Consider the following 16,612-nt stretch of genomic DNA (forward strand, 5'->3'; position numbering starts at 1 on the left):
TCATATCATCTCATCATTATAATTTTTTCAAATTCTCGTACAAAATATTATAAACAATTCAAAATTTTTAAATTCTAAAATAATAATAATATTAAAAATAATATTCTAACAATATTTTATTCATTTCATTTAAAATCATTCCATTTTATCTCATCTCACTATCCAAACGAACGCGCCTAAGCTTATAAAATTTTAGACTGAAATTGTGACAATTATGATCAATTTGAAACATGTCCAAGACTCCAAATTAGGGTCAAATCAATTTTCCCTGTAATGCTACATTGATGTCCTGAACATGGATAAGAGAGGTCTTCATTAAACTCTCTAGATAAGTACCATATTTGGAATCAGTTATAAACACTACCTTCTTAAAAGAAAAAAACACCACGCACACAAGGCAAAATAATAATTATGAAAGGAAATTAGCAAGAGAAGTCCAGCTTGCTTTGTCTGGGCATTCTAATACCAATCTTACCCTCCTCATCCATTCATAATACCTTGACCATATGAGGCCTAAAATCGTCTTCTTGGCTATTTAGTCTTCGTTGGTGAACAGTCTTTCGTGTTGTCTCTCTCCTCGCTCGCGCTCTGCCTCTAATCTCTCGATCTAACCCAAAGCAAGAGAGCAGAAGGAATAATCAAACTCTCAGACGCCGCCTCTGTCAGTGCCTCTGTCGCTCATTCGGGCCTACCGGAGGTACGATTTCCTCTAATTTTTGTTTTCTTCTTCTTCTTCAGCGAGATCGGACCAAAAGAAACGTTTATTTGCTTTGGTTTATCTTTCTTGAGATATATGTTTGATTTTTCTCATGAATTCGTCACATTTGTTGCAAGTAATTGAAGTTCAACTTGGCTTTAATTGCATTATTAATGACCTTCAAATGGTTATTTCCAACCGTATTTTTATAGGTATTTCTGACCTTATTTTTTATGCGTTTTATCGGCTAATTTACTTGTTCTAGATGAAGGATAGCAGAGATGGAATTAAGAACGATAAAGTTTCAAAATCTTCACCTGTTAACTCTCTCCCACTCATTCTCGACGTAGATGACTTTAAGGTAATCCTCGAAACGCTTTCTATATAGTTGCGGTAGTGTTTTCTGGCAATTAATTTTTTTATCTAGGTTTTGCTCGTATTACATTTTTTTGTTTGGGTAATTATTATTTTAATTTGCGTAATGAAACTGATATGCATAAATTTGCTTCAAACTGGTAGGGGGATTTTTCATTTGATGCTTTGTTTGGAAACTTGGTGAATGGGCTTCTCCCGTCATTCCAAGATGAAGAAACTGATTTATTAGAAGGGCATAATAGCAGCATCAGTGGAAATGACGCCTTATCAAATGGAAATTTTCGTGGAGATGCAACCAAGTTGGCTGCCCCTTTGTTTCCAGAAGTGGATAAGCTCTTGGGTCTATTCAAGGATTCTTATAAGGAGTTGGTTGATCTTCGGAAACAAGTATGCTTTGGAACCTTTGGTTATGCAACATGGATTATACTAATTTATTGCTCCATTAAGGTTTTCATTTTTTCCTCTTTTCATCCTGGTTGAAGATTGATGGAAGACTATTCAATCTGAAGAAGGAGGTTTCTGTCCAAGATTCTAAGCACCGTAAGACACTTGCTGAGGTTAGCTAACAGAAGAGCATGCATTATCTTCAGTGATAATAAATTTATCAAGTTTGAATTTGAAAATCGAGTTGCATACTATAGATACATCTTTTTTCTTTTCAGCTGGAAAAAGGTGTAGATGGCTTGTTTGATAGCTTTGCTCGGTTGGATTCACGTATTTCAAGCGTTGGACAGACTGCTGCAAAGATAGGAGATCATTTGCAGGTAAACTTTTCCCATGCTTCATTGTCATATGATACTCCCGGTAAATACAATTTTCTGCCATATACATTGCAACTTTCCTGTTTTATGTTTTCATTTATATGAATTTTTCTTGTCAGAGTGCAGATGCTCAGCGAGAAACTGCTAGTCAAACAATAGAACTCATAAAGGTACTGCCAATTGTTCACTTACTTTATGGCATCCTTTGTTTAGAATGTGCTAACTTCTTGTTATTAATTTAATCTGTGCAGTACTTGATGGAGTTTAATGGCAGCCCAGGAGACTTGATGGAACTTTCCCCTCTATTTTCTGATGACAGCCGTGTTGCTGAGGCCGCTTCAATTGCACAAAAATTGCGTAAGATGGCCTTAATTTCACATTAAATTATAATTCATTCATTTTCATGGGCCAGCTTTTTGATTTGTGTAAGCATGATGATGTTTTCTCCAGACTCCTGCTACCAAATTAGTGGGTGGGCCCATTTCAACTAAAGCCAAAATGCTGAGTATTGGTTTGTTATTTGCATCTTTGTCAAAACCTCATGATACTTTTGTGCTTTTTGAGGGGAAGGTCTTTTTGATGAATTATAGAGTTTTTACATGAATTTTAAGGAAAAATGAAGGTTCAGGCAGAAGATTTTATGAATAAACTGAAATAGATGATCTAAACTCTTCCTTTGTTGGGAATAATTGGGGACAGGGCCATGTCCCATTGTTGAAAAGCTGATGTTTTACTTGATTCGTGTGATGGGGAGTCGTTATACGGGTCTGGGGTTTAACAAGGTAAAAGACGTGTTTGCATACTCTCAATGGATGTAATTATGAGTTTGGGAGTAATAACCATGAATCTGAATTTCTGTTTTGGCAAACAAAATGAGATATAATTGTCACATGACAACTTCACAGGGTTCTTTTTTTTTTATTGGTATTGGGTGTCCGTAACAAAATTTTGACTAATCCTGGGGATGCAGAGGCCCTCAGCAAGGAGTTTCATGCAAATGTACCTTGGATAATTCAAGGGAAAATTCCTCTAGTCCGATGGTCTCTAGAAATTGTTTGCACCCAAGAGTTTATACCTTAGACCTGATGGGAGCATACCACCAAGACCAAGACTCTATTTTGATCGAACCACCAAGACCAAGACTCTTAGGCCTGGTTTGGATAGAGAGATGCTTTTATCTCATCCCATCTAATCTCAATATCCAAACACCACAAATACAAATTCTTTTTAATTTCAAATCTTCAACTTTTTCATCTAATCATTACCTAATTATTACAATTTTCTCAAACTTAAAAAAAAATACAAAAAATAATTTAACTTTTTCAAATTCCAAAACAAAAATAATATTATAAAGTTATATTATAACAATATTTTAATTTATAATATTTTTATTCAACTTTTTCTCTCTCCTTTACCAAAACTCCATAAAACATTTTAATTCAAACCATTTCTAACTCATCTCATCTCAGCTCAAATATCTGACTACCATTCACAAACCATTTCAACTCATCTCATCTCAATTTACTATCCAAACCAGGCATTGATTTTATGTCTTATTAGTATGTGGCTTGTCAATGTCGAAGCGTATCTCCACCTCATTTTTCAAGAGGAAGTGCTGCTTCTCCTCCCTTCCTTTCTCAAAATGGTTTAACTTTTCTTTCAATAAGGTGTAATGTTTTGCTGCGAAACCTTTTTGTGCTTTTCACTGCAGTGTAAACAACTTTCAACTTCTCTTGGTTTTAGGGTCATTTGCTGAGGAAGATATTGGAAGACAAGGGATAGGTGTACAGTCAGTTATGGGAAATGCAGCTGCTAGCAGAGGATTGGAAGTTGCGGTTGCTAACCTGCAGGATTATTGTAATGGTAGGGTAAATTTTTATGCAGTGTGGATGTATTCATATATCAATAAAATTATCACAATTTTACGGTGTACTGCATAAGAGTTTTAAGAAGTTCCTTATCTTTAAAATGAAAACTAAATATGTTTTGATTGCTGTCTGATACAAGCCTTTGTTGAAATCTTAGCTGGAAGTTAATCTCATTGGTTTCACTTATGTGTGTGTGTGTGTAATGCCTCTGTTCATATCATGCTGATCCATGTGATGTGGGCACGCTACATGGGTCCAAAGTTTTACTGGGTAAAGACCTGTGTTTGCACGGTCTCTGGGATTCCTCATCTAAATGTATCTGCTCATATCATGTTACCAGTTGTTAGCCTAAACGCCATGAAATATTATTTAGGAAAGGGTGGTTTTGAATTGTTTTGGAACCGTAGATTACTTCTTTGGATATGTAATCCTTGATTTGTGGACAGACATCAGTATCATGTTTTGACCCAAACAATAGGGGTTGGGTTAATCTACTTCCAGAAATCTGGATATGGGGGAACAAGTATGTTTTTGCCTAGATATATATATATATATATATATATATATCTATCTACTTTTGGGTTTGTTTTCACATGCATAAGATCTGTAGATGGTATGGTATAATAATAACTAGAGAAAAGAATTCCAATAAGGATGAATATTTCATTATAATACTGCACTGTTTTAATATATGAAGGTGACCCGTATACTTGGGCTCTTGCCTATTCTTATGATCAATGAAATCTTGTTTACCGATCAAAAAAATATATGAAGGTGAATTGGTTCTAGTTCAAGCGAGTGTTGACAGACTTTTGAGCCTTGTGTATTTAAGCTTCTGTCACTTCCAATCATCGTGTATTCTGAGTTTTTGTATCATTGAGAGGATCACACTTCCTTTGTTGAGTTTTCGTGTCTCAAATTTCATTCTTCTAATGACATAAAAAAGTTCAAGGGAGTGAGTGATATATTCTCTGGTACACTTATAGAGATGTATGTGGAGTAGTAGCAGGGACATGGAAATTCTTTTCCCTCCAATTCAAAGTTGGGGAAGATTGGACCCATTTTAATAATTTATTCTGGGAAAATGCATAATTCTGTAACTCAGGGATTGGGAAACAAAGCATTCCCAGTGAGTCCTTACATGTTGGAGTAATTGTTTTTATCATCTTTCCAGTGATATGTTTATTCTTGTGTAGAACTGGAGAACAGATTGCTGGCTCGGTTTGATGCAGCATCACAGAAAAGAGAATTGTCTACAATGGCAGAATGTGCTAAAATTTTATCTAAGGTAAATATATTTGTCAGATCTTTTTGTTAAGTTAATAATTTTATTAATGGAAAGCTATAAGGGTGGTACCCCAGTACAGGGGAGTATACATGAGATGCATCTAAACATCAAAAGAAAAAGAGTTAGGAAGTCCTGAAAACTAGAAACAGAAGATACGTGAGCCTTCATCCAAAGATAAAGAGAATTAAGAAAAAAAGCCCAAAGATCCTTCATTGTCCTCTCTCAATCCGCGATGCTCCAATCATTAATTTTCCTCCTAATGCACCACCTCAAACATGATAGAACCATCTTCCATAAGGTTGCACTATGCAGATTATTGGTCTATCCTTTCTCGCACGCCAATTCTACGCAAAGGCGTCATTAACTAGCTCTGCCTTCTCTTATCCCGCTTTTTCTTCACGTCTCTCATTTTTATCATTTTGTTATATTCAAAGACGTAGAGAGATTGATTATAGGTCAGTTAGAATAGTTTGTACTTTGAAGGTTGTTATCTAATTTTAGTAGTGAAGTAGTGTTAATATAGATTAGTCTTCTCCATGAAGTGAGAAACTTCTACACCTATGTTAGTATTTATGGTTTTCAGCTTGGATTTGTTATGACAGGTTTTGTTTTGTATTTTCAATACATTATTCGTGGTATGCTGTATATATTGTTGATTGCCTGTTTTCATTATGTTAAATAATTTTATGTGTGGTTCTTGGTTGGTTCATTTTCTGGGATTTCGGTTTGATGCACTCTCATTTTTCAGTAGAGAACTTGGATTACAATGAATATGCTAGCTTAACTGAATCTGGATATTTTATTGAAGTCAGTTTAAGGTTTATTTTCTTCCTTTTCCCTCATATCTGAGTAGTTTACTTTTGCAATGCAGTTTAATAGGGGTACAAGTGCCATGCAACATTATGTGGCAACACGTCCCATGTTTATTGATGTGGAAGTGATGAATGCAGACACAAGGTTGGTTCTTGGGGACCAGGGTGCACAAGCTAGTCCTAGCAATGTTGCCCGTGGGCTTTCTTCATTGTACAAAGAAATTACAGGTTTGAAGGATTGCTACTGATCTTAATGCAAATGAGTGAGTCATTCAACAGATTGGTTATCACTTTATTGTTCTTCTTGTAGATACTGTGCGCAAAGAAGCAGCAACAATTATGGCTGTATTCCCTTCTCCCAATGAAGTTATGTCAATTTTAGTTCAGGTATCCAGGCAGAGCTTTCCCCCTAGTTTCAAGAACATTCTTTTATGTACAAAGACTGTAGTGATTGGTAACTTCATAAATCGAGTAATTTTTTTGTCATATGCAGCGAGTTTTGGAGCAGCGAGTAACTGCTCTCCTGGACAAATTATTAGTGAAGCCATCTCTTGTGAATCTACCTCCTATGGAAGAGGGTGGACTCCTATTAGTAAGTAGAACTACTAGGGCTTTGTTTTTTCTTCTAATGCCATTGCTAGGTTGAACTCGGCTTTATCTAATTTGTACTTAAACTGGTGTCTTCAGTATCTTAGAATGCTAGCAGTGGCATATGAGAAGACACAAGAACTTGCTAGAGACCTGCGAGCTTTGGGATGTGGTGACTTAGATGTTGAGGGTAATGAATTATTTTTGAATTTCTCCTGCAGTTGTGCATTTTAAATTACTTCTTTCTTATCACAAGTTCCCATCTCTATAGAAATGGTGGTTTTGATATCGAATGTTAAAGATATACTTCTTGTGTACTTGGGCTACGTCTATGCACTTTTTAATAAATATTTGATATCTTTCATAACTCAGGATTCCTGCTATGGAATTAAGAAACTTCGATAGCTTTTTGTGGTGAGTTATGTTGCAGTAATTGTGGGGAAATTTGCAGGTGTTCTGAGTTTGGTATGCAAACCTTCTGGTTTGGTGGATACCTGTAACCTGCATTACCTTTTAAAATATACCATGCAGAGTATTCAGTTTTAGCTGGCTCAGTTAATTGATTCATCCAGTGAGGGCTTTCACCTAGGGTTATAATGGTGAAAAATGACGGGGTACAGGTTATTTTCGGTCATATTAAACAAGTTCCTTGGATCTCTTTTATTTTTTTAATGTACGTTTCCAGAAAGTGCTTCATTGTGTAATGTAACATAATCTTGAATTACTAGTTATTAGTTGTATGACAGTGCAAGTACTTTCAAATGAACTTATTTTTAATAAAAAATTTACTTTCAAATGAACTTATTTTTACACAAAAATTTAGTTATTTGATTCATGTACAGTCTCACTTTGATGTCCTAATAGCCACTCTCTCTGTTTTGCTTCAGGACTCACGGAGTCTCTGTTTTCTGCTCACAAGGATGAATATCCTGAACATGAGCAGGCCTCTCTTCGACAACTATATCAAGCAAAGGTTTTATTTAATTTGTATTACTGATCAAAGTTTCCAAGTCTCATCTTGATTTAGTGGAAACAACCCTGTTACATGATTATTTTCTCGATAAGTAAAACCTGCAACATGTATGCTATGCAGATGGAAGAATTGCGTGCTGAAAGTCAGCAGATATCCGATTCAACTGGGACAATTGGGCGCTCAAAAGGAGCTTCGGTAGCATCTTCTCACCAGCAAATATCTGTCACTGTTGTCACAGAGTTCATGCGCTGGAATGAAGAAGCAATTTCCAGATGCACTTTATTTTCATCTCAGGTGATATATGACCTTGCAATTAATATCACATGTAATTAGTGATAATCCCATATGGTGACTCATTTGTGCGTAGGATTCAGGATAAAATACTTGGCTTGGTAGCTTCTAAAATCTTTGAAGAGAAAATAATAAAGCATACAAATGTCTCCAGTTGCTTTGAAAGTTCTCCACTATAGTCGCACCCTTTAATACCCTATGCCCCCTTGAGAAGGTTCCCCCCCCCCCTTCTTTCTTTTTTTGTGGTAATTTAAGAATTTTATATGAATAGGCATAGCCCGAATACACAGGAAGTATACAAGAGGAAATACCTACACACAACGACTAAAAAGATAGAAAAAACTAGATTAACTCCAACACATCATCACCATTCATTACATTAGCCTTAGCCCATAGACATAAAGTTTTAAAGAAAAATTCCCTAATTTCTTCCATCAATCGTTCTCTGTCTTCAAAACATCTCCCATTCCTTTCTAGCCATACTCACCACATCAAGCACGAAGGAATCATTTTCCAAGTGGCTGCAATAGATAGATTCCGCCCAGCATACCTCCAACAAGCTAGTAAATTCACCACTTGCTTTGGCATCACCCAAGAAATCCTTCCAAAAATGACATTCCACAAACTATTACCCACCTCACAATGGAGAAACAAGTGATTAACTGATTCGCCATCTTTCTTGTACATAGAACACCAATCAACAATAACAAAGACCACGCTTTCTTAGATTTTCTGTAGTCAGAATTTTATCATGAGACACCAGCCAAAAGAAGAAAGCTACCTTACTCAGCACTTTAACTTTCCAAATACTTTTCCAGGGGTAATCACATACACCTTGGCAGGTTAAAGCATTATAATAGTAGTGTACTAAGAATCTGAAACTTCTTTCATGAATCCACGACAATTTGTCTACACTTCCTTGCACAATCTTCAACTCATATAATCTGCTGAGAAAATCTGAAATAACATTAATTTCTCAATCATTTACATTTCTCACGAAGTCAACAGTCCATTGAATGCTATTATTCTTTCCCTTTTATCACAGTTTTATTTTCTATTTGTGAAATGAGGCTAGGTGTAATAACCGAAGGAAGGCCCAACCCACATCTGGCCTATACACCAAAAGGACGAGTCAATGTTACAATTGGAGTTTCTTGAAATTCATTATAATGGACAAGAACTCATTTCTGAGTAATGTGGGATTTCATTCATCACCTTCCTATACACAATCCATTCCATCATATAGGTGGCACAACTCAAGTCCCACACTTCTGGTTGGATTTGGCTTTGATACCATTTGTAATCATCCAAGGAAAGCCCAAGCCATATGGGCCCATACTCCAAAATGACCGGTTATTGTTATAACTGGAGCCCCTTGAAATCATTATTAAGGGCCAAAACTTCTCTATCCCAAGCATTGCGGGATCCCCCATTTACTACCTTCTTATACTCAATCCAATCCAGGATATTACATTGTACATTTTCCACGTTCTGTTGATTTAACTGAAATTTTGGATAATTCAATGGTTTTTCCAAGTGTCCAATCAAGAGAATGAAATCAAAAGACCGTTATGAATAAAAAAGGAAGTAGAAATAGTGGATGGGTGGAAAGATAGCATAATTGAAGCTAAGGTAATAGGAATAGTGGTTTGAAACCAGCGAACAAATTAGTGGTTCTCTTCGCAACCTTTACCAGTTGTTTGTCTCAGCAAGTGGATGGGATCTTCTCCACTAATTTATTTTTATATTTTGGTAATTTCCACACATCCGGAATGGGTCTAAACCCGCAACTTCACCCTCCATCCCATTCATAATGGGGAGGAGGAGATGCAATTTAAGCTAGATCAAATTTTGCGAGACTTTTTTCTACTTGTGATTGGTGTTAATCCACATCTCCATACTGCGAGGCTAGGCAAGTTAGCGTCTGAGCTGATAATAGATGTCTTTAGGCTAAGATCAGATTAGGATGCTGCATAATAATAGTTATAATAATTTTTACTTAATTATAAAAAAATATTATAACTACCATTATTATTTGGCATTCTAATAATAGTAATAACAATAATAATAACTATAAAAATAAATCCAACGTACAATGATGTGCCATGCGTCATGACACAGAATGCTTGGGAATTAAATGTTCTCTAGGGTTTGATATTTTACTTATATAAAAAATGTTCTCTAGGGTTTGATTCCCATAAAAATTGAGCTGAACACTTTAAAACAAACAAAAGTAAAAAATTACGAACGAACTTTTTTGGATTTAAAGTTTCATATATTTCTCCAGTTTTCTAATTAGATTTTAACATGTTACAGCCTGCTACTCTTGCAACCAATGTAAAAGCGGTTTTCACTTGCCTACTTGATCATGTAAGTTGTTAAATGACGTGAGGTATTCACTGGATTTATGTCATGGGTATTCAGAATTTCCCTTCTGCAGGTTAGTCAATACATCACGGAAGGGCTTGAGCGGGCAAGAGAAAGCCTGACTGAAGCTGCTAATTTGAGGGAAAGGTTTGTGCTGGGCACAAGTGTTAGTAGAAGGGTGGCTGCTGCAGCTGCATCTGCTGTAATTCCCTGATCACACTACCCATTTGTGCATTCCAAACTGTGTGTGCATAGTGAGCTGTATTTGGAAATTATTCTGTCTAAAGTGGAATATAGTTAACCCAGCATAAGAGTGGTTGGTGGATGTGTAGGCAGAAGCTGCTGCTGCTGCTGGTGAAAGCAGTTTCAGATCTTTCATGGTTGCTGTACAACGTTGTGGTAGTAGTGTGGCTATAGTTCAGCAAGTATGTTGGGTTATGTTATTTAATTGCTGTTAAGTATTGTGCACAATATAAGGGAGTGATATAATTGAAAACTAATGATTTGAACATTACCCGCAGTATTTTGCGAATTCTATTTCTCGCCTACTGCTGCCCGTAGATGGTGCACATGCTGCTTCATGTGAAGAAATGGCAACTGCTATGTCCAGTGCAGAGACTGCTGCTTATAAAGGGCTTCAACAATGCATCGAAACTGTGATGGCTGAGGTCATTTACTGACCATGTAAAATCATTTATATAGATTCAATTGCAAAGTAGCAAGTAACTAGGCAGAAGTCCTTGATGAATGGATCACTTGATGATGGGATCCTCCTACTTTGCAGGTAGAGCGACTGCTTTCATCTGAACAAAAGGCAACGGATTTCCGGTCACCTGATGATGGAATTGCTCCTGATCATCGACCTACAAATGCATGCACGAGGTATATACTTCCGAAAAACATGGAACTTGTATTCTAAATTAAGGTTTCTGGAAATGGCATGGATGGGAGTAATTTTTTCTCTATTATTCAAATAGTGGATATTTTCATTTAATTTTTTAGGATGGAAATTTGGCTTATTGTGCCCCAAATAGAATGGGTCTTCCTTGTCGATGCGGTTTTGGGGAGGGGACGGGTTTATATCTCACCCTTTTTAGATTGTACATTTTTATAGAGTTGCTAATACTTCAAAAATATGCCCATGTTGATTAGGGCTTCCTTTTCATTTTCACCCCCTTCTCTTTTTTCGCTCTCTCAAGTTAATTGCCAATAGTTGTAGGAAAGGAGTTTGTGGTGCAACCTCATTGTCCATGGCATTGAGGTTTTCTTCGTCCTTGTCTTATTTTCTCTACCAAGCCACTGAACCTTCATCCCTCTTGATAATGTGGTTTGGAACACTAGAGATTGGCAGGACTTGTAAATGATCTAGGGAAAGTGCTAGTCACATCTATATATAATTCCAAAAAGATTAGCCAATTTGTAGCTTCGTGAGAACCACTTATATAGCCCAGTTTCACCCAGGAAGTTGTCAATATGAGACTTAGCACCTATGACTACCTTTCTAACTTTTTTTTTTTCAATAATAAGTAGAACTTTCATTAAAAACTTGATACCTTTATAACTATTTTTGTAAGGAATCTTTATTGAAAAGCACAAAAGGTACAACCCAAGTTAGGCAAGTAGGAACCATCTTTCACACTGCTTTGATTTGCGGCCTGCCACCTAACCCACTCTAGGAAAAAAGATCTACAATTCTTTTGGGCATGACCTGCAAATCCAACCTGGTTAAAATAGTCACTCCATTATGCATTTGCAATCTTGCAATGAAGTAACAGATGATCAATTCTACCTGTATAATTTACCCACTCCACGTGAGTTATCCTTTTTCTTAATGTGGGACTCAGGTGTTGCAAATTTCCGGTTAAATCTCTGATATTTTCATGTCATATAGTGTTCCAGTTTCACATGGTCGGTCTTACTAGGTACCGTTGATACTGTAAGTAAGAACCCATAGAAAAGTTGCATCTATTCTATAACCCCCAAAAAAATCTGGTCAATTTGAAGCTTCTTGGAATCACTTAGGGCAGGTTTGGGACCTCAAACAAAATACAAAATTCTCATCTCATCTCATCTCATCATTACACATTTTTCAAATCCCCATACAAAATATAATAAATAATTCAACTTTTTTAAATCCCAATACACATTTTTCAAATCCCAAAACAATAATAATATTAAAACTTAATATTTTAAACTTCAAAACGAAACACAAAATTCTCATCTCACCCCCCAAACCTACCCTTAGTCCAGTTTCACCTAGTAAGTAGCCAATGTGGGACTTAGCACCTGCCACTACCTTTATAACTTACCAAAGTATCCAATGTGGGACCTAGCCGTATAAGTACCTTTATAACTTACCCACTCTATGAGAGTTATTCCTTTTTTCCATGACAGACTGGGATATTACAATGTGGGACTTGGAGCTTTTGTCCTGCATAGGTGAGGGTTTTGGCTCCCAGAGGTTAAGTGGGATTACGTGGAGTTGTTTATGCAGAGGCTAAGGATACAGTGAAGTTCATTTTCTATGTGGGAGAGAGAGAGTAGAAATCAGGGTTTTGAGCGGGAGATTTGCTTTAGTTGAATTGGGAAGGAGAAAACCACTGGTTAGGGCTGAACTGAGCCTTGTTCAATGTCAGTTGAATTGATGCCATGATCAATAGAGAAATGTTGGGCAGAGATACAGTTGTGGCGGCGACAGTGTGTGATGGGGGGGGGGGGGGGGGGGGTGGGGATTGGGGACAAGTCACTTCGTTAGATCTAGGGCTGTAAATGAACCAGTTTGTTTGGTAACCTGCTCAGTATTTGCTTCGTTGAAATTGAATCGAACTCGACTCGTGAAAAAAAAAGCTTATTTGTGAAAATAGATACCTGCTTGATTTGTAAATGACACATACTCGACAAAACTTGACTCGACTCGGTTAAGGCTCATTAAGGCCTGCTCGTTTATACTCGAGTCGACTCATTAGCTCGACTCGATTAAAACTCATATATTGATAAATATATACATACATACATACACCTATGTATATATACATATATATATATATGTATTAGCTAATAATATAAGCATACTACTTTTATAATTAAATATATAATATGTAATCCAATTACTTATGTCTATATAGTGAATATACTTCATAGGTATATTTTATAATTTGTATAATAATTAGTTGATAAAATTTAATAATTTCATATACTAATTTGTGAGAATCATATATGAAATAGATATATGTTATCATATTAAATGTATGTATTAATAATATATGTAAGCATATAATATATTGTTATTTTGGATAAATATCAACTTGTTAGATATTAATTATTTATAAATTTTTGAAAATTTTATAATTCAATAGAGGTTCTACTTGTTAGTTGTATAAATTCAATATTAGACTTTTATTTTTTTTATTTAATTTATTAATTATTAAATCTTATTCAAAAAATGAAAAAATAAACAATTCAAGCTCGAGCTCGAGCTCGGCTTGACTCGAATTCGTTTGTGGGACGAGCTCGAGTATTTTGAGTTGAGCCGAGCTCGGCAAGCCAAAGACTGGCTCGGCTCGGCTTGATTACAGCCCTAGAAGTTAGATCCCAGAAGTGAGCTTGTTTTTACTTTTTCCCTTATTATGCTTGTCATTTGGTGATGACTCCATTTTATGCAACTCTGGGCCTCCATCTGTTATAGAAATTAAATAAATACATTTGATTGCCACGATGTTCTGGAATTGACTAATTTTTCCTTTTCTCGTGGCTAGAGTGGTGGCATATCTTTCCCGTGTGCTTGAGTCTGCATTCACTGCACTTGATGGTCTCAACAGACAAGCGTTCCTAAGTGAATTGGTAAAATTTTTCATGAAATTGCCCTTGATTTATATGAATCCATGACTTCAGTCCCCTGATTCTCTTTTCAATTTATGCTGGTCTGGGGTAATTGTGTTCAAATTGAGTTCAAGCATGCATCTGGTGAAGTAAATATGTGTGATTTGCGTGGTAGTATGTGAAGAAGTTGTGACAGATGTAAAATCAGATAATTTTGTGATAATTTTTTTTTTATAAGTAATTTTGTGATAATATTGTTGTTCCATGATGAATAAATATACTGAGTTTAGATATAAATGTTATGTTGCCTTGGATACGGAAAAGAATGAATGCTTTCAGCTTTACATTTCTTCACAGCGTGTACCAATGCAGATTTAAGGCAAAGTATCCATCTTGTTGGTCAATTTTCAGTAGTCTTTATTTTGGGATTTATTATATTCATTTTCTTTTTTTTTTGGGGGGGGGATAGATAGCAAAATTTGAAGTGGTAATATGATGGAGTATTATTTTCATTCATATTTGAATTGGATGCTTTATTTGTTTATTTGTCTTAGGGAATCCGCTTGCATAAAGGGCTGCTTAATCATTGGCAGAAATTCACTTTTAATCCCAGGTAACTGGCCTGGCCCTGATGTTTTATACCCTGTTGTATTTGAAAGATGTCCATGACATGGCAAGTTTTAGTTTGCATTCAGATTATAAACTGCAGCTTCCTTTTACGAGGGAGAGAGTTGTGTATGACATGGCAAATTGTTGTTTGCGTTCTGATTATAAACTGCAGCTCCCTTACGTTTTTTTTCTCTTTCTTTTTTATAAGTATAAACTGTAGCTTCTTTTCACGAGGGAAATTACTTCTTTTAGTTTATTGTATGCGGATGTTGGAAGAAGTTTAGTCCTTTATGTAGTCATACTTGAAATACTTGATTATCTAAAAAGGATGAAAACCTTTTTCAACACGAAGAAAAAAATAATCGAAATGGAAGTATTAACTTTTAAAACAAATTATAACAAGTAACAATTCTCTCTCTCTCTCGGTATATTTTTACCGTTCTCTTGTCAGTTATATGATAATCTCCGTGGAAGTTGTAGTGACTCAGATATGCGATTTTATTTTTGATATCTTATTATGTGGGTTGCTTTCTAGTCTGTCTTCTTCTAATCTCCCAAGAATTTGATGTTGTTAATGTTTTCCTTTGTGGACTATTTTGTTTAGTGAGCTATGCAAGTTCTTGTGGTTTTTGTTGCATTCTTTCTATATAAACTTGTCGTTTCTTGTTCTCATTGGAACTTAATGGAATAATTTGAGATATCTTGTCCTTGCGTTATTTATTTATTTTTTATTTTTACTTTTTGCAGTGGAGGACTGCGACTGAAGCGTGATATAACTGAGTATGGAGAATTTGTCCGCAGTTTCAATGCTCCTTCTGTTGATGAAAAATTTGAATTGTTGGGCATGTAAGCTACTAAGTTTTGCTAGATTTTCAATTTTATTTTATTTTGTGTCTCAACGTATTGATGAAATTTTGGATTCAGCATGGCCAATGTCTTCATTGTTGCTCCTGAAAGCCTCTCAACTCTGTTTGAGGGTAGCCCCGGTATACGGAAAGATGCACAAAGGTAATTAGTGAGAACATGTTGGATCACATTTTTGTATGACATATATCCACCGAAAATGCATTAAGAATAATATTATATATTTCTATAAGAATAATGAATTTCTCTTCATGAAATACCAAGGATGGTTTACTAATGGTGAAAAAGTAGAGTTTTTTTTTTCCTTCTTCCAACAAGCACATCCAGGAAGGAAATGCATTCACGTCCACACATTTAACAAGAACAAGTTTTACACATTCAAATTTATTTTTTGTTTTAACTTTGTGATGTTCTTTACATCAGAGGTTCCTGTGTTTAAATTTTGATTTATCTGCCATATTAGGTTCATCCAACTTAGAGAAGACTACAAGAGTGCAAAACTTGCAGCCAGACTTAGTTCCTTGTGGCCAAGCTCTAGTTGATACGGATGTGGGATGCCAACTTATAGATGGCCTCCAAAACAAATTTCCTTGAATACTTCACATCGAGCTGTTACTAAGCGAAGGGAACTGACTTCTCAAGTTGTATTGATTTGGCGGCAGCAAGACCGAGTTTGAAAACCAGTTGAAGATTACATTATTGACATGGCTGGTGACCTCATCCTTTTTGACAGAAAAATTGGGTACAATAGAATTCTTGCTTTGCCCCCTTTCTTTGGAGTGTATATTTTTTAAGCTATGAATAGGAGACCATTAGCTTTGTATTCTTTAAGCTTCAGGTTACAGACTAGCTTCAATTGCTTGCATGTGACGGTTCAGAAACAGGAAATTTCATGTCATATGTGTGCCCCTTGTAAATGATCTTTCGGGTATGAATAATGAAAAAAACCCAAGTAGTGTCGCCCATATATTACCTAAAAAAGTACCAGTGGTTTAGTGCATATATGCGGCTCCAATACAATTTGTTACAGAGTAATGCTAGATACAAGTTTCAAATAGACAAGTTTCATACAAGCCTTTTGTAAAACAATGGGTCCCACTAATAAATAATAGTTTCTTTTTACACTTTTTTAAGGTGGGGTTTAATTTTTTATAAGGGCTTGTAAGGGGCTTGTCTATTTGGGTTTGTATAAATCATTTCTCTGTTACAATGTGATTTTTTTTTTCCTGCTTTTCTCTTGGCACGGCTTGTTTGTGCTTGAAATTATCTGGTATGTTGCTCCTGGGGGAAGTTTCTCAGC

At 35.8% G+C, this 16,612-nt stretch overlaps 1 protein-coding gene across 1 annotated transcript; it reads left to right on the plus strand.

The window, feature by feature from the left end:
• Window positions 1–551: 551 nt before the first annotated feature.
• On the plus strand, window positions 552–16,314 carry LOC108998104 (exocyst complex component SEC10b-like). Its single transcript, XM_018974552.2, has 25 exons — window positions 552–697; window positions 963–1,058; window positions 1,217–1,459; window positions 1,555–1,629; window positions 1,735–1,836; window positions 1,953–2,003; window positions 2,085–2,190; window positions 3,577–3,696; window positions 4,898–4,989; window positions 5,861–6,029; window positions 6,112–6,188; window positions 6,295–6,393; window positions 6,489–6,579; window positions 7,277–7,362; window positions 7,483–7,656; window positions 9,970–10,023; window positions 10,094–10,222; window positions 10,353–10,445; window positions 10,542–10,688; window positions 10,805–10,902; window positions 13,776–13,860; window positions 14,394–14,452; window positions 15,196–15,294; window positions 15,373–15,456; window positions 15,776–16,314. The coding sequence occupies exons 2-25, from the start codon at window positions 963–965 to the stop codon at window positions 15,852–15,854; spliced, it is 2,508 nt and encodes an 835-aa protein (XP_018830097.1). The 5' UTR covers window positions 552–697; the 3' UTR covers window positions 15,855–16,314.
• The last annotated feature ends 298 nt before the right edge of the window (window positions 16,315–16,612 follow it).

The sequence above is a fragment of the Juglans regia genome, chromosome 12, assembly GCF_001411555.2.
Source record: "Juglans regia cultivar Chandler chromosome 12, Walnut 2.0, whole genome shotgun sequence".
Lineage (NCBI taxonomy): Eukaryota > Viridiplantae > Streptophyta > Magnoliopsida > Fagales > Juglandaceae > Juglans > Juglans regia.